We start from the raw sequence: 21,852 nt of genomic DNA, 5'->3' as shown, positions 1-21,852 counted from the left end.
GGTTCATGGTGATATTGAAAGCATTGATGGGCTGGGACATTAATTTCGGTGTAATGGTTCTTTTTGGTGATGATTTTGGTGTTCTGATGGTGTTCTTTGTACTTACTTTCCTGTAAACTGGCTGTACAAATTGTCTAAATGCCATTCTTACAGCTGCTTTAATTCATTTTATCATCATCTTTTATTTTATCTGTATCTTGTCTCTAATCTCTCGATTTACTCAAGTTTCTACTTTAAAAGTGCCCGGGTTAGTCGTCGATGACTAAGCCTCGGCGATACAGTGGGATTTCGACCGCAGAGCCGTGACTTTCACCTTTACCACCCCATCGCGAAACTCACCGTCTCGTTTTCCTCTGACATTTGCACTTGTGGAACTTGTCTTTTAGAGCTTTTCTTCTCCTTTCTATTCGTGTGAAAGATAGGCATTCACGAATTGCTTGATATTGCGTCATTCGTTGGTGTGACCGACCAGCACTTCGGCAACTTGATAGTTGCGACGGAGCACTTTATTTCCTAGCCAGACTATCCTTACCCAATACCTTTCGCCAGTCGTTTATTGCCTGCTCTTTGCTCGCTCCGCATAACCATCCACCAGCTCATCAAAGTGTTCTTGCTCAGCAGTCATGTCTAACCAGCAAGTGGTAAGTCCCAGCTTCTTCTCCAGCAAGCGCCCTGTTTATCCTCAGCCGTTGCTCGCACAGAGTCCTTGCTCTTCACCTGTAACCATATTCTTCTAATTTTGCCTTTGAGGTTTCTTTGATCTGAGATGAGAGCTGACACTTATGGCTTCATAGGGTGCGGTTTTCGAGAAGGTCATCCAGGAGGTCTGTGATGCCTCCCAGGTGGACTTTGAGGAAAGCGGTGTCGATCAGCAGACTCTGCATGATCTCCGCGAGGTTAGTACCATATTTTCCTACCTATATACCTGTCCTGTGTTGTCAAAAAGTCTGGTGTGGATGATTTCCCCAAAAGCGGGGATGGTCGAGGTGGTGCGGGAGGCGGTGCTTATGGGGGAACACCGGCTTATGAGTCTTCCCTTTATATGTCCCGGCCTTACCCGCTTAGGCGCTTTTAGACCGCCAAGATTACTTGATTATCTCATACAAGCTGCTAATTATTACCTATATAGACCTGGCAACACAAGCTTTCTTCTGTGAATGTCGCTCATTTCCCCTGGGATCCTGCTCCTCAGCCTCCTCAGCAGCACTCTGTTCCCCTCCCCACCGCTACTGTCCCCTCCAACGCTCCCCGACAACCTCCTCCCCAGCCGCAATATGTTCCCCCGCCTGTTTCAATGCCCCAAGCTGGACCCTCGCACACCATGCCCCCTATGGGTGGGCCTCGCATCAAAACCGAGCCAGGAACCAACGGCCAACCCGGAATGCCGCACATGACCACACCCATGCCACCACATGGTCTCAATCCTCAGTCGGCTCGCGACCGTGCTGCAAATGCGCTTCAGCAGAAATACGGTGCCGCAGCCGCGAACTCGGTCCACCAAATGCAAGCCCAGGCCCAAGCTGGACAAGGATACCCTCAGATGCACCCTAACGCCCACGCGCAAATGCCACAAATCAAACAAGAACAGACCTACCCACACATGGGTCCAGGACAGACTGATGGTGGAGGTGACCCGATGACCGACTGGAAGGCAGAGGTAGCACGTCGAAGAGCAGCTGCCGAAAATGGAGAAGGTGACCGACTTCTGCGCGAGCATCTCAAGCAGCGCATGTCTCAGTATGAGGGTGGAGGTCTCCTCCGTCCCTTGGAAGAGCACGAGTCCTCTTCCAAGGTCGCTCGCCGCGCGGCTCTCACCGCACCCCTGAGCCAAAATACTACCGCCGAGTCAACTTCATCTGCCCCTCGCGTCACTGGCCAGTTCGATGGCGGAGAAGACGATGTCAAGGAGGAAGATGAAGACGCCATTAATTCAGACCTGGATGATCCCGATGACCTGGTTGCTGATGACCACGACGCGGATGAATCGGAGGGCCAGGTCATGCTTTGCACATACGACAAGGTCCAGCGGGTGAAGAACAAGTGGAAGTGCACCTTGAAGGATGGCATCCTGACCACTGGAGGCAAAGAGTAAGTGGATCCCAGTCTTCCATATTAGCATATACTAATCATACTAGATATGTCTTCCACAAGGGTCAAGGTGAATTCGAATGGTAGTCGAAACGACACCATCACTTCGTGTTTTCTCAACCCGTCCTCTGATTTCCATTGACGAAACCTCTTTTCTCGTTCTGTAACATTTTTTTCCCTCTACATGTGCTTTCCCACAGCACAAACGAAAACCAATCCCTACGTCTTTTCAATCATGCCCTCGAAACGGTCTGTGCAAGCGAAATATTTCTCATGATTCTCACTACCCAAATATCGACATGGTCGGCAACCGAGTCTTTGCTCCGCTTTTTCTTTGATTTTGAGCTTCCAATGGCTCACGGCGCTTACAAGTGTGGATGGATTCTGCTTTTGCTTCTTTTTACATGCTTCTCTGCTCCTAGCCATGCCTTCCGAGGTTGGTTCTGTACTTGCTTAAATGACCGGCCGGTCTTGCTGGCTTCGGAATATGTAGCACAAATGAAACTATGATTCTGAACAATTTCCACGGGGCTTAGTTTCATCTTCAACCATCCGCTTAGAGGTTTAGACAAAACCGCCATTGATTGGATAGTAGGTGCTATTAGTCTACCAAACCTAAGTCCAGAACCCGGATCTACAATAACAAACGTAACCGAAAACGAGGTGGAGAAAAATAAATCAATAGCAAGACAAAAAAAGAAGATAAGTAACAATGGGCAAAAAGAGCCAAATCGTATCAAAAAAATCCATATCTACAATGATCCGACGCCGAGAAACCGCACTTTTTAGATACCCAGATCCTAGATCCAGTCCATATCCCATCCCTACATAGGTAGGAGAGACGCAGGGAAGAAAAGGCGAACACCAAATGGGTGTGAAAGAGGGAAGACCAACCCCAGAACCTCGTACCTCGCACTTGATTCCAGATAAACCCTGCCAAATCCCATTAAATCTTTCGGTGGTCAGTCCCAGGCGCTCAAGGCGGCATTTTCGAATTTGCGACTGTCGTCGTTGGAAGAGGCACATGAGCGAAAACAGGTGAACGCAATGAACGGGGACACGAATGGAAACAAGGCACGAAGTCAGTCCTTGCAAGAACGCAGCAACAACAGAGGAGTAGCAAGATGTGTGGATTCGGGAGATATCCGATTCCCCTAGTTTGTCTCCCACGGAAGACACGAATGCCGTATAAAGAAGCAAAACAAGATGAACAGAGTAAAAGCAAGCAAGTGCAAGCAGACTCTTCTAGACAGCTCTTTGCTGAGAAAGGGTGTTTTGATCTTGATCTTGATCGCTCAAGAATTGCTCTATTACCAGGCCAAGTAGATAGGATCTGGAAACGGCGAGGGATATCAAGCGTGGAAGTAAACCGATCATGCCAGTAGGATCTACCAGACAGCAGAAACGAAAAGTAAAGGGGCATGACAAAGCCCAGTCAATAAGTAAGCCGGAGGGAACAATTTTTGAAGCGAGAAAAAAGAAAAGCAATAACTCCAAAGTCACCGGACCCAATTCAAAATCATGACATCGTGTGTGCAGGAGTGCTCTCACCCCCGAAAGCCGTCGAGATCGTTCGCGTCAATTATTGGGAATTATGTATGGACATAATGACATATTTGTTCACGGGTTCACAGAAGGCCTTCTTCGCCAATTCCGGGGAGGCCAGCTCCAGCAACGTTGATGTTTTGCCCTTGCATGACTCCACCGCCGAGGGCGAGGTTACGGCCTCCAAGCTGGAAATCCGGGTTGCAGGGTGGTGAGTGTGATTTATGGTACTTGAGTCCGTTCAGGTTCTTGTAGCGCTTGCCGCACACCTCGCAGCGGTAGGGCTTTTCCTTCTCCATGCCAAGCGTGCCAGGGTACGGCGCTGATGTCTCTGGGTTGACGATTGAGAACGTGCCGTCGGCGTTGTCGTGAAGTTGTTGGTTATTATGGCCATGCTGGAATGAAAGAGGGAGTGGTTAGAAAAATAAGACGAATGTCGTGAATATCAGGTCGAACTTACAGCTTTGTGGTATTTGAGTCCGTTTTGGTTCTTGTATGCCTTCTCACAGCCGATAACGGGGCATCGGAACGGCTTGGGTTCTTCGTTGGGAAGAATAACGGTGGTGTCGGGAACACCAGCCAGCAATTGTTGTTCGCGGATCCGTCGTGCAATATCGCTATTCGGGCCATATTGAGCTCCACTGAGCTTAAAGTGGGCGTTGGGCGAACCCATGCCACCACTGGGGCTGAACAGCCGCTTGGCCGGCTCGTCGATGCAAAGATCGACCATGTCATTATTGTTCCCATTGAAGCGGCCAAACTGATTCTGATTTTGGCCCATGGTGTTATTCTGCATACTGAGTTCACCGAATCCACCCATCATGCTCTCGTCGATTTCGGCCGGGGTCCCTGGTCCGGATGAATCGGGCGTATTTCGGAACTGCGAATTCTGGAGCGGGTTGGCCATCAAAGTCGGGGTGTTGACGGAAGAGACAGTGGGATTGTTCTGCAGTGAAATTGATCGTCCAGATCCGATCGGTGTACCAGGTTGCGAGGGTGTGCTAAATCCTTGGTGGCTTGGAAGCATACCCAGATTTAACTGCTGCTGGTTGGAGTTACCATATGCGCCCTGTCCACCCTCATGCAGCTGAGAAGAGAACATCTGCGACCCTGAGCCATCTCCGTCTCCTAGGGCGTCGTCCAACTCCATGTCGTCGATTGTGTCTAGATCCGCGTGCTGCAATGGTGATGGATTCTGGCCCAATTTGCGCTGCATGTCCAGGGTCCGGTCGGGCTGCAGACCACGTCCTTGGCTGCCATGCTGTTGGTTCTGTTGTTGCGCGATTGCGGCAGCCGCCAAGGCAGCTCGATTCTCACCCTGGCTCGGCCGATGGCCCTGGTTGGGCGACTTGGTCGCATGGGCTTCTTCGTAGTGCTGTAATAGGTCATGGAGCGTCGGTAACGTCACACCGCAGCACGAAAAGTCTCGCATAAAATTCGCTTCCAACTTCGGGAGATACGACGACGAATGGAAAGACGGGGACTGGAAGGTAAATGGTGATGTGCCAGTCATTATGATACTGCGGAAATTTTTCTTGGTCAGCTCTTGATGCAGTGCGACAATAGCAATACACGGTGAAGGGTTCCCCCGCGGCTTCTAGGGTCTGGACAGGCCACTCACTCATCACGTATCCAACTACCGACAGATACACCACCCCAGCTCATGCCACCCACCAAACTCCCTGCGAGTGACTCGCGGCGACCTTTGTCGCGGGCAGATCCCGACATCGTAATAGGTTTCGTCCCGTTCCCCCATTGTGCCGTGGCTGCGCCGATCGAATCCTTACGAGGTGGCGGGGCCTTGAACACGCCGAGTCCTCCCCCGGGGAGATGTGAAAAGCTCCCTGTGCGCTCGCCGTTGCCCGCTCTTTGCAGCGCCGAGGTCAGATTGGACGCCTGCTGACCCGGGGGCGACACCGAGGTCGACTGCCGAGAGGAAATATCAATAGGCGTAGCACCAGTCATCGTGACAAACTGGTAGTATGAATTTTTGGTAAAGATAGTAAGAATTCCAAGTCGAGGTTTGACGAATCGATATCCTAGTTCCCTGTCCGGTGTTGCGCGATGTCACGCCAAAACCCGAGGGGCTTATGGATGACAGGGTTTCTTCGAGTCCGGCGTTGAAGCGCGAAGCTCACACAGATAAAATCCGAAGAGAATAAGAATGCGACTTTGAGACAGTCGGTGCCCCTCGATGAGTGGACTTTTGAGTGGATGGCGGTTTTTGGGCGGGTTCACACGCAGGAGTCCACCCTCGGATGATGTCCCGCTTTGGCAGAAAGTTGTCGAGTCACTTGGAGGAGTACAGCTCCCTTTTCTTGCCTTTTTAAGAATAACCTGAAGAATGAGAGGAGAAGTACAGTACAGAGAGAGTAATATTGCAATCGAAGAGTGATAAGTCAGAGAAACAGCAGGGGCAAGGGCTCATGAAGACGGGGGTATGAGATGGCAACGCTTCCGGTTTGGGACAAGCGCCGTTACGGTATTTACCCCACGTGATTGTTTCCCTACCGAATCTTGGCCTTGAGCCGGAACGCGAGTAATTATATTTCGATATTATAGCGCTAACTACAGAGTATAGAATTTGACGGGTTAATTCGACGATCCTTGTCTATCACGGTCTAGTCATTGAAATAACAACCAGAGTACCTGAAAGCGTATCTAGCAGTATAGTTAGGCGTATCCTCTACACACCGCTTGCAGGATGCCAACGTCATGATCCGTAACATACTAAATTACCTGAAACGGCTAGTGTACTGTATCTTATGACTAATTTGGTTCAATCGGGGACTATACCTAACTCTACACAGAAGTAGTCCCCGAGTCAATGATGGTGATATTAATTTTTGGGTTGCGGACAAACGGGGATAATATCTCCTGCTGTTCTGAACAAGTAGTATAGCTGAATTATGTTGAGTTACGTAGTGAGCTAGACTGACTGGATACCTATACTCCATCCGAGGTGGAACGATTATTATTATTATTATTATTATTATTATTATACCGGCCTCCCGGCGCCGTAAGTGGAGCACCAACACTTTCTCCTGCCATGTCGACTTTTTTCTGGTTGTGAAGAAGACTCTCCACTTTCTACAAATCTTCCCTGGGAATCGTAATAAGTAGATCTATAAATGTGAAGCGATAGACAGATCGAGGCGTTGAAGAAACTCAGATTCTCTGTAAAATCTGGGGTCATCTGCAAGGGGTAAATCTCAGATAAGAGATCTGAGTGGCGACTTTGAACACTTCGTCATTGCATAACCTTTCAAAGTGTGTCAATAACTGGGAGTTGGTGATGAGGCTAGTACAATATACAACATAGTAGTCTGACATTCTAAAACCCCCTCTACTCTATGGTTTATATTGTTTCAAGAGCTACCGGGAAATTGATCTGAAAACTATAACTTCCAATCTTGGAAATGAGTGGCGATTCTCAAGTTTCAGTCGGAACACGCGGGTCTTGGCTTTGCGCTAGAAACGCGGCAGAAGCAGTTGGGCAGCCTTCCATCTGTTTAGCGCCTTTTCCGGCACACCGCCTTGTTTTCCCAAGTTTCAAAGGAATACTCCGTACGGAGTAGGCTAATACCTACATATGTATTATGGTTATGTACCCTGTACCTCGGTATAATTATATATTATAATAAATACTCCGTACTAATATTCATATTGGCGGAAAACTCGCGTATTCCGGGCAATATGAAACCTCCGAGACTCGGAGTCCGCCCGTTATCCCCGTTAGGTATAAAGAACAAGGGTAAAACTATAAGCTAGGCCGTTGGAATGCTACACATAAGATCTACGTCGGGGTTATTTCGGGATCACCCATTATTGAACAGTCTATTTAAAAGCCTTAATACTCAACGTTGGCAGATCATACCATCATGTATTATCGTTTCCCAATGACTTCGAGAGCCCCATCAACCTGTTTTCTATGTATTGGGGAGAACGAGCTATACAGTAATATACATGCAGAGTAATTAAAAGTACACATATTCCAGTCTACTCCAGTTCTATAGCATATTTACCCCAGAAGGAGGTTCTTCCCTAAGTATCGTCCCTCCCACGTTTTGTGCCGGGTAGTCCACGTTTCTTTAGCAATTTTGATCGGACTTTAGCCATTTTTCGGCACCTTAGGTGTATATTGTATGATGCGTCTCACAATGGCATGATGCAAGTGTAACAACCTTGTCTCGATTCATTGACTGTGTGATCGAAGGTGGATGGTGCAGGTGTCCTGTTTTTCTGACAGCATCCAGGTCTTATTCGATAACACTGGGGATTATCATAGGCCAAAACAGGCCGTGTCATGGATTATATTATCCCCCGCACCACTTTTATTAAGTCACGATGACAGCGTCGTACGCTGTAGTTCTAGATCGACTGTCAGATTCAGGCTGATATGAGGGACACAGCCCGAATATCAACAGTACCCCGCTTATCTCGACTTCTTCCGCCAGAGTAGCTAAAAATAGCATATTACTTCCCAAGATGCACGACATGGGATAACTGAGAGTAAATATTACGATCAATGCAATACAGAGTACATATAAACTACGTTCCAAATCACATCATAATTCCTAGGCTGACTAGTCTATATAGTGACCTAAGCTAACTCAGAACTTCCAGGTTTCCATCTTCCGAATACTCCGAGAATGCTAATAGATATACACAGTTTTCGAGGTCCTACCCTAGGCGCTAACGAATACATACTGTCATTATTTCCAAGGTTAACTCAATCCACTGCACCGTAAGAGATAAGCCCTTGTCCTTGGGTTCATTTACGAGAACCGTGCAAAGACCATAACACAGCGATTCCAGCTCCAATGAGTCTACAATATCTGTATATCAAAACCGCCTCAGGCTCAGATTCTAAATGCCGGCAGTCGAAGTATAGAGGACGCCACAGGCCAGCATATAGTCAAAGTGACTATTAAACCCGCATGACCTTTACTGGAGGCTGATCCATAGACAATGAATTCGAGCCCTTATTTACAAGGCATCTCGCCCGTATACTATCGCTCTTTATGTTGAGTTTCCCCTAGACTTGGTGTATCGGCCTACATCGTCATCTGGGGTAATGAAGCAGTACCACATAATGGCGTTGCTAATTTACGGAGAATCATACCGATATAGTTACTTTTGCTAGAACATTGTTAGTCTTATTGTTGAGTATGTGTAAAAGGTGCAATGGTTGTTTAAGAATATCACGACTATTCCGGTATTTGCAAGGGAAATGGGTTGCTCTATGTCTATAGGATGACTCATGAGCAATAATATATATCGATACGATCTGCTCTTTGCAATATTCCAAAGTCCATGATCAGTTAGGGAGAACCCATAGATAGAAGCACTCTAGAATACTGTATAGACGAAAGATAGATGCTGGCACATCTCTATTGTCCTTTCTTCGACGTGCCCTTTCAATCTTTAGCCGATAGAGAGAATAACAGACATGAATCAAGAGCCAAGATATTGAATCCATCTCCCTTCGAAAGGTTGCTTCAAACCCACATTGTCTGTCGTGCTGATTCGGGCAATCTGCCGAGAACGGGCACTAACATGACTATTTATGCTACAATGCGACACTTGGGAATAGTAGTAAGATACCTGGGGCAATTTTGATTCCGACCCGAAGTTGTATCCAACTCTCAAGGGTTTATCGTCAACCTTACGTCTTATGTGTTTGAATTCTATGTCTGCAGCGACGCGGTTGCTTGGGGGACTCCGGAAAGATCTTTTAGAGGTGAAAGACGATTCCAATTATTAGATCCTTTCCGTTGAGTGGCAAGCATATCTGGGAGGGGCGGTGCAGAGTGGTGTTACTATTGCCAGGGTGCTGTTTCTGTAGTATCTAAATGACGGAAATCTTGTAGCTTGCAATGTGGCGGGCAAGCTTGGAAGTATGCAGTTAGACCAGCTTTTTCATTGCGCCGAGTTTTGGGACTAATAAAGAGAGAGATTAATATGATCTCGTTGGGAACTTGATCTCTTGTAAAGAGGAATACAACCGAGGTTTATTGTGAGCGGTCAACCTTCATGTGCGGTACTGCCTGAATCATGTCCCTTTTATTCATGGGGGTGTGATTTGTTTGCAGAGATATTGTCTAGAGGAATGTATAGTGGGATGGCAAGGTGAATGAAACCTTATCTAGTGGAGGCTTATCGAGGTTGGAATGTGCCTCATTCGAGGGTTAAGCATTTTGGTAAGGAATAGCTAATGAGGGAGTCGCGATTAAGACGTGATCATAATCAGGAATGATGCCCTAAGCGTCCCAACTACTATGTGGTTGGTAAGAAGGATGGCGAGGAGGATGTCGTTACCACGAAATGAGTGGACATGTCTGCCAGACTCCTGGCGCCAATGGTCTGTACGATGCTCAAGTTGAGTTAGCGCACATAGCAATACTGGCTCTGGACGATGGCAAGAGAAGTACATTGGGAAGAAGGTCGCTCTTAATCTTATGTGAGGCTGGCAAGCAAATAAAAATGAACACAATGGCGTCGGGCTATATCTTGTGACACACAAGACGGAGGAACGCAATTATCGCCCGTTTCCCAAGACTCAATGGTCTGGCACTAAATATAATAAACGGATAATATCTTGACAAGTTAAAGTGTGACAGTTCCTAAGCAAGTTCAAAATAACCTTGGAAGGTCCACGTAGCCCGCACAAGGGCTCGCTTACAAGGCATATTAAGGAGAAAAAAGGTTATCAAAAGAAAAGTACATGGTAACACAGATCTATTACTCACAGAGCCAGCCATATTCGCAATCGACCGGTGAGAACCTTAGTGCTAGCCCAAGCCCTAAGTACCTAGAGAGACACGGAGTACCTATTTCTGGGCAGCCCGGAATCCGAAAACCGATTCGGCTAATTCTCCTTTCACAGAGTCCATCTCACATACCATATGTCATGTGGTTGCAATTAGTGGGTCTTATTGGACACGAGGAGTTTGAAGTACATCACCCAAAACTATCGATAGAGTAGTTAGTTAACTAGTTGACTAGGCTAAATAGTGCGCCTTAACGCCCAGATTCTTCACCGAGAAACGTGTGGGGAAGTAAATAATAAGCAGATGAGGGGTAAGGGGGAATGAAGTGGCTGTCTCACCGGAGAAACATAAGGGGGTGGAAAATCCAGCTGGCAATTGTGGACCTAGATGATTTGCGATATGAACAAGCCAATCCAATCAATGAAAGGATCAACGTGTAAAGAGAGAAAACAGAAGAAAACAAAACAATTGTAAACTGATAAGCTGTCGCAGTAAGATTGGCAACAGGGGGGCTTGGCAGGATTCACAATGCCCAAAAATAGGTGCTGCTTGTGTGTATACACATCCACGACGTACAATGGGCACTGTTGCCTGGTCGTGGAACATGGTCCGCGATAACCGTCAATCCCTGCCCTCCCGGCCAAGGCGGGAGCATCAGAATGCACAAGGCTTGGCGGAAAATCATCATCTTGGCAAAACTTGGCAAGAATTTAGGAGTCTCCCTCGCGTCCGGCGGGGTGGGGATTCCTCTACGGAGTACGGAGTACTAACACAACCTGTGTTTTGATCAGGTGGGCTATGCAATGTGCACAATTTGGTGGCAAAAGTGGAGTGGGAAAAAGTCATGCAGACGGTTTAGAGTCTTGTTCTGATTGCTAGCTTGCCGAATGGGGCTATACGTATGCTTCCCAGAAGCGAAAGACATAATAATGTAAACAAATTTGGAATAAAAAGCTGATAATTTGAAAACGCCAAAAAGAAACACCCCTATTGATTTTCCTGCCCTATCCCATGATGGGGTGGTCCCAGACCTCCCGATTGGAGTCGCTCAATTGACGAAGATTGCAAAAGGAAAAAAGGAAAGGAAACAAATGGTAAGCTCAATGATGCGTCGGTTGCTGTGATGGTAATATATCTTGGAATATAGATGAGAAAAAGAAGATCGAAGTGACTAGGCGCCTAGCTGCTTCTTGCCATGACCAAGGTAGAGGAAACCACTCGGAAGGGTGGCGGTCAGGTCATTGAGGGAGACTGAAGAGTTGGTAGAAATGGAGCTATTGGTGCGAGCACGGTTGGCAGGAGCCAACACAGGCATTTCCTCAATTGAGCTGTTCTCAATCTGGGGCTGGTCTTCCCAGACGCGGGGATCCGGGCCAGATTCAGTGGGAGACAAGACGAGGAACTTGTTGGCGGGGTCGTAGGGGCCAGACTCAGTGGCAGAGAGGACCAAGAAACGGTGGGTGGGAGTGTAAGTGTACATTCTGAGGGAACTTTTTGAAGGCTTCGTGTGTGGGAGTGACTCGGTTAAAGACGGGATCTTTGGAGTATGGAGGAGAAAGTTGTAGACGGATTGTTTTGGATGAAAGTGGGAAATCTCAGGGAATTTCGACCTCACTTATATAGTCCAGACCGGGATAAGCCAAGAGGGACCCTGGAGAATGAGGGGCATGCTGTATCAATGAAAACTAAGCCCGAAACACGCCGATCCAACGCATCCAGCACATCATATCTGGGCCGGGGGTACGGAGTAGTGGATACGCGGTCATGCAGATAAGCCACTCCCCGCCAGTATCACCCATTAAATCCCATAAAGGAAAATCCCAAACATGCTGGAGAGCTTCACATGTCTTGGCTGAAAAAAGGGGGGATCAAAGCCAAGAGCTCACTATTGACCGACTATCACCCTTTCTTTTTTCCTAAATGCTTCTACTTCGCCTCTCCTGGCGCTGGCATTGTCGCACCAGAGTCTGGGCGGCTGACAGTCATTCCCAGCGGTCATGAAAAATATGTTGACTTGGCAAATTAAGCCCTGTGTCATCGCGCAATATGCTTTGCCTAGAGAGACCCGTTGCCAGCCGAAACTCAAGGACCTCGGAAGATCAACAGCCAGGATGAGGGGCAAATATACGAAAACTCATGGCTTTCACAGGCTTCCGTATGCATCCACAGCTACGCGGTATGAGTGTTAATAATGGTTTCGGGTGGGAAAGACTTACCTGTTCCGAGTTGTTTCGTCGATAGTTCTCTTCGCCAATCATTCTAACCGCTGCATGGGCGCTAGGACCACCCGTTATGCTGGGATATTTGATCTCCCCGGCCTTTCTCTTAGGGACCCGAGAACGCACATTTCACTCCCTTTTAGGGGAAAAAGACACGAAAGTGACATCATCTTCCAGATTTCCCCAGAATCGAGAATTGGGAATCGAGATCTTGTTAACCGAAGCTGTCTATGTACTCCGTAGATTCGGGTAATTATCACCCCGGGACATCACTAAGCATGTGAGAAGCAGATTGTTTCAAACTGATCTGCTGGGTAATTTCTGAACAGATAGGAATTGAAATTGAAATTGAAAATTGAAAAATTTGTTTCCAAGGTTCCTTCCTAAGTTTATTTAACCTTGAAGTTGAACCTTGGGAACACTTATCACGTGGTAGGACTCCCATGCAGCATAATCCAAACGTTAATGAAGTAATTTGTGTTTCTATTCTTTCCCTTCTCTGCAATATCTGAAAAACGCAAACCAACAGCGGCAAAGTAGACTGCTCAGCGACTGGCCTCGACCTGTCGATTGCGTTGCTGTGCCTTGCCGCCACTAGCTTCGCGCGTCTCGACTCGCCCGGAGTTAATATCCCGAGTGGGCCGGCGCATCAGCAAGGGGAGAGCCTCAGTCGAATCCATATGAACGCTACTGTGCCTTGGCTGAGGAACTTGGTGCTTGTCGCCTAGAATTAACGCTCTAGAATTAATTGATAGGCCAACGTTGAATTCTTTTTATCCTGGGCCCTGCAGCAAGATCGCGCTAGATTCGACAAAGAACGCCTTATGGCCAATATCAACTCGGCCAACACCGACCAAACTATACCACAGCACGTCTGACTTTTCTTGGCTTCGGAATCGCTCTTATCCTCTACTCGCTTAACCACAATTTTATTTTTTCAAAAAGGCCTTGTCACTGTGCAGTATTTCGCATTTTAATCGCGCAGAACTTGCGGCTATCACCAACTGCGCCATAGAAATGAGCCTTATTCGCCTACATTCACAAGTCGAGGCCTATTGCAACAGAGTCAGTGAAGTCATCTCCTGCCTTGTCGAGACTGACTTGGTGTGCAATTTTGCTTGGAGCACCGCCTTCTTTGAATTTCGGTTGGTTCCCGATGCTTCTTTCAGCGGTCTGCCTATCTAGCCCTGCGTACATCATGAAGGCCCAGAGCCGAGACTCTTTGGGTCGTATGCGGGGACTACAGTTCTTGGGAGTCACATTGAGTATCCCAACATCAGAATCTAAGAAGAGTCATCCAAATTTCACCGGCATTATTCAATTAGGCACATCTCCTGCGCCGCCTACAGTTAGGTACACACATCATGAGAAAGCTGTGGCAGGTGCCTTTCTCCCAGTATAAGCCATGCCTTTAAGGTAAGCTATCAGGATCATAGAGGTTTGTCAGACAGGGTGAACTATGTTCCTGACCCACGCTTCCGCCGCAGCACTGGCCCTATGAGGTGTCATCCGGAGAGGGTCACTGTTGGCGCCCAGGACGTGAGTCCTAACACTGGCTGCAGCGCTTTTAGAGTGATGTCAAGTGTTCCCTACAGCCTGCGGGCGTTGGAACTTGCAACGATAGTCATGCTTAGGGTTCGGTGGCCTTGACCAACCCCTGCTGCTCGCGAACCCCATGTCAATAACCGTGACTCTTCCCGGGGGCACACCACGCTCCAGCGGCCCACCTACCACAAACGCTGCTTTTTGTTGGTGGAAGCATATTTCCTAGATATGGCGCATGTGTATGCAATTTTTGTGCCCTCCATAACCTTCTTTTTGACTGCGCAACAAGTGACCACCAAGTCACTGCCTGCATACGGCGCATCTGGCTGGGTGATTTACAGCGCTTGTAGGGGAACGGAAGGACCGAACCCTTTTTGCGACTCTTGATGGTGTGTTCTATTTCCTTTTCTATTCAGTTGCGCAGTTAATTCACTTCTCTTGATGTGGCCATCAAATGCTATAAAGCCTGGCATTGATCCCGTTCTTGCTTCTCATCACAGCAAACAACATCTAGAGTTGAAGACTCCTTCGAAACCCAGTAATCTTCAATCAGCATCACCTGCTTCTGAATCCTCCGCAACTTGACTTCTTCGCTCGACCCTCAATATGTGTTCCATCTACATCTTTGAATACGCCTGCGGCTGCAAGTACCAAGAAGAGGGCGTGGTCCCTTGTGTTAAACAAGGAACTCCTGAGTGCAAGGGCGTGAAGGAGCAGCCTCGTGCACGATCTGGCTTCCGGTGCCCTCGTCACGGTGGTTAAAATGACCGCGGATGTGAGTTGCATCCTTCATATCGCGACAGCCGCCGCTTGCATAGGGCTTGGCTAACAAAACACTATAGGCACTCGATTACTCGGGGACCCGAGGCCGTCCATCGCTATGTCCTGCGATCCTTGATTGATTGGCGCCCTGTCTGTGTCTGCTTCAAGATAGAAGAAAATAACACTGTATCACATCTGCTATTTGGGAGCAATCTCATTTGTTGCCTTGCATCGGTTATTCTGGGACCTGGGCGACAGTTTCCTATGTCTGGAATTCCGGGATCTCTTTTTGGCTTTTTCCTGACCTTTTTTCTTCCCTGTGATTATTTTGCCTGTGGTTCTCCTTGTTGATCGTTTATCTACGCGTGCGCGGATCTTCCTCTCCTTAGACAATATGGTCTCGTGGACAAGCTGAGAGACCACAGAGTTTGGTATTTAATACGCAATATATCATGTTGCCTTGATTTAAGATATTTTTACTTCTTATTTTCCCACTCAAGTCTTCCAAGGTTATTTCAATGGCTGACGCAAGCGAATTCCAATATAAAACGGCAGTATCAAGCAGAAGGACAATATGTCCAGCTTTGTAGAACTTCATTGGCATACAACAGTCACATTGCCCTCAATGATCTATTACCCTACGCGTTTGTCGATAAGTTCCCTCTGTCTTGATCTACTGAGTTGTAGTTAATGTATGTGTTTCTGTTGGCGGCCGACGTGTATTCATATTATCTATAAGCCAACGCCATAGCAGGTGGAAGCAGTTCTCTTCGCGTCATACCATATTTATTCACTATCGTCCAGATATAAATTCAGTTGATCTACCTCGAAGATCTTCGGCATCCCGCATTTTCACGAACCCAACACAACCAGTAAGGCACATCTCCCCTGTTGGTGGCAAGGGAATTTGTTGGATTATACGACCAATACCGGAGCCCGGAAATACCCCTGCGGGGTGGCGATAAGAGGGAAAAGAGCGTGCAAGATGGGGGCCAAAGCTAAGGATGGCGCACGTTCCGCGATGCTTATCTGTTTGTAGAAAAGTAGACGGAAACGAAGACTTCAAACAGTCCAAAGTGTTCTGGGTATTTGGAACTTAGAAACACTCTCGTCAGAAGGGTATGGTGGCCCTCTTTAACGCATTGCAGGACCTTCTCTTGGCCTCTCAGAAAAACAAGACTGTCATGGGGATCTAGCGAGGATGTGACGTTACTGTCGGTAAAGTCGGACATGCGTAAATTCCCTATTGGCGAGAATGGGCTTTGACCACGTTGTCCATACGCGAGTCATGTCATGCATTCTGTGGTGTCGATCGAGCACTGGATGGTAGGAATGAATGCCCTCAAGAACCAGTCACGTCAGAGCTATAAGGGTAAAAGGCGCATGGAAATTGGTTTCATCCTCTGATCGTAGGACACGAAGTCGAATCAAGCCCAGCATACAAAAGGGAAAGGCCGAGAAACAAGGCACAGCCCCCGAACAGGTGGGAGGTTCGGGATCTGCAGGTTGGTCAGTATGTTTTAGGACATGCTAATGACATTAGACGCGGCTGCGATCCCAAGGTACAAGGTAAGCGATAGGCTGCACAGACACCTCGTGGGTTGCACTAGTCCCGCATATAATTTGTATCAGCTGATTACTTTTTAGTGTTGAATCGACCAATATCCACCCTAGGTTCGTTGGTTTGTCGATACGTAGTTGTCAGTTTCTTGTCACATCCCTTCAAAGAGTAGATACTCGCGTCGGGGGGCTGCGATCGTGTCGTCCCTTCCCCATCATATCATATCAAACCGGGTCGATGTGGGAGAAATCAAAAGATTCGATCGAGAGTTCGCGGCAAAATACCCAAACAGGGCTCACCCCATGCCGCGCAGACCACGTCAAAGCTCATTTGTCGGCCAATCCGCATCTTTGTCGGCACTGTGCTTGGCTAAATCCAGCGAAACAGGTTGGAGATATGATTTGGGCCTGAGATCAAGAGTGACCAGATGGAATCTTAGTTCCCGGAGTCCGGCAATCTGTACCGAAGTGACGTTCCGATTCATACCTTGGTCCGGTGAAGACTATTCTTGCATTGGCTTCTAAAGCCTCAAGACGGTTGCGAAGTCTCCTACATTAGGTGGAAAGAACAGCGATCGTTTGCCGTCACACTATTCAATACGTCAAAAGCAAGACTGCCCTGGAGAAAAAGCAACATATATTAGTAAAACACATATCACATATTGCATAATGAAGCATTGGATTGCCCAGCGGTTTGTCGATTACTGCCTCATAATAGTCCGTAGTTCTTATCGATGGATGCGCCAAGATGTCATCATGTGTATCACGTGGTGATACCGTCACAGGCTCCCCAACTTCTGTTTCCCAGCAAGAAGCATCAAGAGCTATAACATTGCATATGTGATGTCAATCGAAGTTGACTGGGCAGCTGCCACCTCTGGCCCGGACGGGGAAGCCCTGGCAGAGCGAATCCGGTCTTTCGTACATGACAAATTCCAGGAGATCACGCTTCCGCGCTTTATTCGTTCGGTCCAGGTCCACTCCTTCGATTTCGGGACCATCGCCCCAGATCTCGAGGTAAAAGACATATGCGAACCGTTCGCAGATTTCTACGAGGAAGAAGCCGACGATGCCGACACCTCCGTCGCCTCAGAGGAGCTCGGGCATGAGCTCCACGAATCTCCGTACGAAGACGACATGACCTACAATCCAACTGCGCATAACCTCCATAGTTTCAGTCACCATCCATACCCCGGCGAAGGCTTCCAGCCATCTGCGCTTCGATCCCCACTAGGCGATCACCTCAACCCGCATTTCATGCCACGCGCCAGTACACCTGGGATCCCCGGCGGTACATCAACATTAGGATACCACATGCGTTCCCTGGGCGGTCTATCAGGCACTCAGACACCCCTTGCCGCCGTAGCGGGTGGCACTTCTTTTGCGAGCGGATGGTCAGATTCAGGTATGGGTGTCGGACCCAGGTCCCAAGCAGCCCGCCCTGCTGGACCACACCACCTCGCGGAACCAGACCTGGATACCACCAACTCCACCTCCAGACCCTCGACTGCAAACACACTCCCCTCCCATCCTTCCCTTGGCCACTCCGGCAGCAGCGGGTCAAACCCGCATACCAGCGACCCCACCGACGCGCCTCAGCCCTCAATAGAGACATCAGACGACCCCGCCGCCGAGGGTCACTCGCTACCCATCCCGCCGCGCATGCGTGAACGTCGCCCAGAGGACTTCCAGGTGCTCTGCCATGCGAAGTATGCTGGAGACGTGCGCATGTCCCTGACAGCGGAGATCCTGCTTGACTACCCGATGCCTAGCTTCGTGGGGCTGCCGTTGAAATTGAATGTTACGGGCATCACGTTTGACGGAGTTGCCGTTGTTGCATATATCCGCAAGCGAGTGCATTTCTGTTTCCTTTCTGCGGAGGACGCGGATGCCCTGCTCGGATCGGAACAGTCTCAGGGTAGTCAAAATCCCAGTGATGATGGACGGCCTCGGTCCGGGGGCGATCAGAAGGACAAGGAACTGAAGCGGCAGGGTGGGCTATTGCAGGAGATCCGGGTGGATAGTGAGATTGGTCGCAAGGAAGATGGGAAGCAGGTCTTGAAGAATGTTGGGAAGGTCGAGCGGTTCGTACTCGCGCAAGTTCGAAGGATCTTTGAGGAGGAGCTTGTATATCCTAGCTTTTGGACATTCCTGGTTTGAATATTCGAATCAAGCGATCCAGCCGTAGTCGGCTGGTTTCTTGTACTATGTAAATTCACGAATAAATTACGATCCCTGGACATGACAATTCTTGCTCCGGACCTTAGCTTTTTATACACTGAGCACCGAGACACTTGCGGTTATCAGGCCTCACACCGTGAACCGCGTGTACCGTGTGCAGCAGGAACTGTCGGCCTTCACTAAGGACGGTCCCGGCATGGGGTAAGTAGCCAATCCTCAGATATTCTAACGAAATTTCTAACCATTGTTATAACAGAGCCGCCCACCTCGGTACCGACCGCATGGAGGTCCAAGCCCGCAAGTTCTACTCGCAACATATCAACCATTGGTACGGATGGGTAAAATTGATTGAATATGATAAGTGCTATAGAATCAGCATTATGGGATCCCACGGAAAAATCTTAGAAGATATTACATGGAAAGGAGTGCAGCGATAAGAGAACTCCTACCAACTGTATTCCACATTCCCCTCTACATAACAGTAGAGTCCACATTGAGAAAGGTAGTTATGCACAAAGCTTAGTCCAGAATGTGTCGAGCGATTTTGTTGCCGAAAGGGTCCCAAGTCCCTGAAGCGGACGAGCCCTTAACTCAAAGCAAAGGCAAAAGGTGCACGAGTGAAAGTTCATCAAAGCTTGGACTTCAACATTTTGAGTCAAGCCGAATCGGATAGTGCAACCCTCTACAGGTCTTTCTTGTCTTTCTTCTCGTTCTTCTCGCCTTTTTCGTTGGAAATCTGGTCACCCAGATTGTGGTACTCGCGAGTCAGACCCTCGCACTGCTTCTTAAGAGTCTCAATATCCCGGTCCTTGGACTCAATGATCTCCTTAAGACGACCGATCTCGCCGACTGAGCCAGCCTCCGCGACACGGGCAGAGTCCTTTCCACCGGCCTTCTTGTCGCCCTCGAAGAGACGGACGCGGTCCTCAAGACGGAGGGTCTCGAGGATCATGGTATAGGTACGGTTGAGGATCAGGGAGAGGAACAGAGTGAACCCACAGAGATACATGTTGCGCTGCGAGTAGAACTTGCGGGCCTGGACCTCCATGCGGTCGGTACCGAGGTGGGCGGCTCTGTTATAACAATGGTTAGAAATTTCGTTAGAATATCTGAGGATTGGCTACTTACCCCATGCCGGGACCGTCCTTAGTGAAGGCCGACAGTTCCTGCTGCACACGGTACACGCGGTTCACGGAGTCGATGAACAAAATGAGGATGAAGATGAAGGTAATCTGGAGGCCAGTTTAGTAGTATGAACGGAAATTTGGTGTCTCAAATTGGCAATATACCTTCAATCCATATTGCAGCTTGGCGATGATCGGGCTCTCGGAGATGAAGGCAAACAGCTTGCGCTTAATGGTGTGGGGAAGAGGGATGACGAGGGCCAAGAATACGGCCATCTCGAACACCAGGAGGAGGAACACCTATATAAGAGAACTGCGTTAGTCCATCGATAGGCGCAGGATCTGGAGATATGATGTTGGCAGCTTGGGCTGGATGGACAGTTTCAGGCACCAGGCTGCAGCGATCCTTGAGCAGCACCACAAGAAACAACTTTGGAAGGAGCTCGTCAGACTTACAAGGGAGTAGTAGAGAGTCATTGTGCCGTGTACTATCAACCAAGTGACACTTTAGCGACACTTTAAAATCGAGTTTCTGGCCTAATCAAAAGGGGCGGGGTCACAAGAGCTTCGTGAGGATAGCTTAGGGGGTAAGGTAAACAAATGCGAGAAGCAGCAATTCTGTAGTGAACAAGCACAAACACAGAAAGACTAAAGTAAGAGAGATTCCTTGGACCAAATAGTCGAGGCAATTGAAGGTCGGGGAAATCAAAAGACGAGGTGGTCTTATGGGGGAAGTTTTTCAGGTTCGGAGGAAGACGTCATGGCCTCGGAGGGTCTGCACGTGATGCTGTCATCAACCCTAATCAGCCCTGGAGATTCCCCAGATCTCCCTAGGTATTGACTTCGTTCCTTGAGACAATTGACTTGGGTATGTAAGCTAAATCTTGAATTGATTGTAATTCTCTAGACTCTACCAGCATGATCGATCGATAATAATATTCTTGCTATGTATAACACTACAGTCTAGTATATGTCGTCATCACCCGTGGACGGGATCTACATTGTATAACTGATAATGCAATTATCAGCATAATACAGTTATCGTTTCTCCAACTACTACACTTCTCGGCCAAATAGAGCAGAGTAATATGCAACTATGTACATCGTATTCAGTGAGTTACCGGGAAAGGATTCCCCAAGTGGGGAAGTTTCGGCTACTGCATGGGTTAGTCTGGTAAGCTGTGAGCTGTCGGTAGTCGAGAGGGGACTTGATATGTGAATCTACACAGTTACACGGTCATAATTGAATCCCTCAACGTTAACTGTTTTTCCATTTCCTCTCAAAGCCATGGCGCACGACAATCTGAGCACCGAAGAGATCGAAAGAGCATCCCTGCTTCGAAGCGCCCAAGACAAGGCCGTTGCTCTCTTCGAGGAGATCGAACGCAATTTGATCCGACCAGGAATCACTGAAAAGACTCTAAATGCAGAAATATACCAACTAGGTCTCGATCGCCATGGTATCAAGACCCACTGGCACAAACGAGTCATTCGCAGTGGACCAAACACCTTAAGCCCGTTCAGCGATAACCCTCCGGACCGTGTCATCCAGCCCGATGATATCCTTGTTGTTGACCTGGGGCCGGTCTTTGAAGCCTGGGAAGCCGACTTTGGGCGCACTTTCATCCTAGGAAATGACCCGAATAAGCAGAAGCTGCGGGATGCCCTCGAACCGATCTGGAATACAGTCAAGGCAAGATATCGCGAAAACCCAGATATGTCGGGCGACGAGCTATACAATGTCTCCTGCCAGGTTGCGAAACAAGAGGGCTGGGATTTCGGCGCGGATATTGCGGGCCATCTGGTTGGGTCGTTCCCTCATGAACGCATTCCGCGGGATAGAGTCTCCCTCTATATCGCCAAGGGCAATAATGACTCGATGGGCCTGCCAGGCCGTGACGGGTTCAAGCGTCATTGGATTCTGGAAATTCATCTTCATGATCGTGCACGCGGATTTGGTGGTTTCTACGAGCAACTTCTGACGGTCGATTAGACTTTTGACGGTGGCCACATACTATGTCTCGCTGATTGCTTTCCCTTCGCGTATGCGATCTG

The 21,852-nt window shown here is 48.5% G+C and overlaps 7 protein-coding genes across 7 annotated transcripts; 4 read left to right on the top strand and 3 right to left on the bottom strand.

Moving 5' to 3' along the window:
- Positions 1 to 623: 623 nt before the first annotated feature.
- N7525_010395 (transcription initiation factor IIA large subunit) lies at positions 624 to 2,205 on the top strand (the record flags this gene model as incomplete). The annotated part of the gene is made up of 4 exons (XM_061215081.1): positions 624 to 641; positions 795 to 896; positions 1,130 to 2,088; positions 2,136 to 2,205. The coding sequence occupies 4 exons, from the start codon at positions 624 to 626 to the stop codon at positions 2,173 to 2,175; spliced, it is 1,119 nt and encodes a 372-aa protein (XP_061067593.1). The 3' UTR covers positions 2,176 to 2,205.
- Positions 2,206 to 3,716: 1,511 nt separating this feature from the next.
- Positions 3,717 to 5,598, bottom strand: N7525_010394 (zinc-coordinating transcription factor SFP1; the record flags this gene model as incomplete). Its single annotated transcript, XM_002561632.1, has 3 exons — positions 3,717 to 4,028; positions 4,094 to 5,153; positions 5,255 to 5,598. The coding sequence occupies 3 exons, from the start codon at positions 5,596 to 5,598 to the stop codon at positions 3,717 to 3,719; spliced, it is 1,716 nt and encodes a 571-aa protein (XP_002561678.1).
- Positions 5,599 to 11,577: 5,979 nt separating this feature from the next.
- Positions 11,578 to 11,886, bottom strand: N7525_010393 (uncharacterized protein; the record flags this gene model as incomplete). Its single annotated transcript, XM_002561630.1, has 1 exon — positions 11,578 to 11,886. The coding sequence occupies one exon, from the start codon at positions 11,884 to 11,886 to the stop codon at positions 11,578 to 11,580; it is 309 nt and encodes a 102-aa protein (XP_002561676.1).
- Positions 11,887 to 14,776: 2,890 nt separating this feature from the next.
- Positions 14,777 to 15,068, top strand: N7525_010392 (uncharacterized protein; the record flags this gene model as incomplete). Its single annotated transcript, XM_061215080.1, has 2 exons — positions 14,777 to 14,924; positions 15,013 to 15,068. 2 exons carry the CDS (start codon positions 14,777 to 14,779, stop codon positions 15,066 to 15,068), a joined length of 204 nt encoding a protein of 67 aa, XP_061067592.1.
- Positions 15,069 to 17,335: 2,267 nt separating this feature from the next.
- Positions 17,336 to 19,110, top strand: mdm12 (ERMES complex subunit MDM12; the record flags this gene model as incomplete). Its single annotated transcript, XM_002561628.2, has 3 exons — positions 17,336 to 18,576; positions 18,800 to 18,874; positions 18,930 to 19,110. 3 exons carry the CDS (start codon positions 17,336 to 17,338, stop codon positions 19,108 to 19,110), a joined length of 1,497 nt encoding a protein of 498 aa, XP_002561674.2.
- A 245-nt stretch (positions 19,111 to 19,355) lies between these two features.
- Positions 19,356 to 20,274, bottom strand: N7525_010390 (putative BAP31 domain protein; the record flags this gene model as incomplete). The annotated part of the gene is made up of 4 exons (XM_002561627.1): positions 19,356 to 19,746; positions 19,802 to 19,905; positions 19,963 to 20,097; positions 20,254 to 20,274. 4 exons carry the CDS (start codon positions 20,272 to 20,274, stop codon positions 19,356 to 19,358), a joined length of 651 nt encoding a protein of 216 aa, XP_002561673.1.
- Positions 20,275 to 21,085: 811 nt separating this feature from the next.
- Positions 21,086 to 21,790, top strand: N7525_010389 (M24 family metallopeptidase; the record flags this gene model as incomplete). The annotated part of the gene is made up of 1 exon (XM_002561626.1): positions 21,086 to 21,790. The coding sequence occupies one exon, from the start codon at positions 21,086 to 21,088 to the stop codon at positions 21,788 to 21,790; it is 705 nt and encodes a 234-aa protein (XP_002561672.1).
- Between the last annotated feature and the right edge of the window lie 62 nt (positions 21,791 to 21,852).

This window comes from Penicillium rubens, assembly GCF_028828025.1.
Source record: "Penicillium rubens strain IBT 27055 chromosome Unknown utg000004l_segment0_segment0, whole genome shotgun sequence".
NCBI classification, from domain to species: domain Eukaryota; kingdom Fungi; phylum Ascomycota; class Eurotiomycetes; order Eurotiales; family Aspergillaceae; genus Penicillium; species Penicillium rubens.
This window is presented reverse-complemented; position numbering and strand designations above follow the sequence as displayed.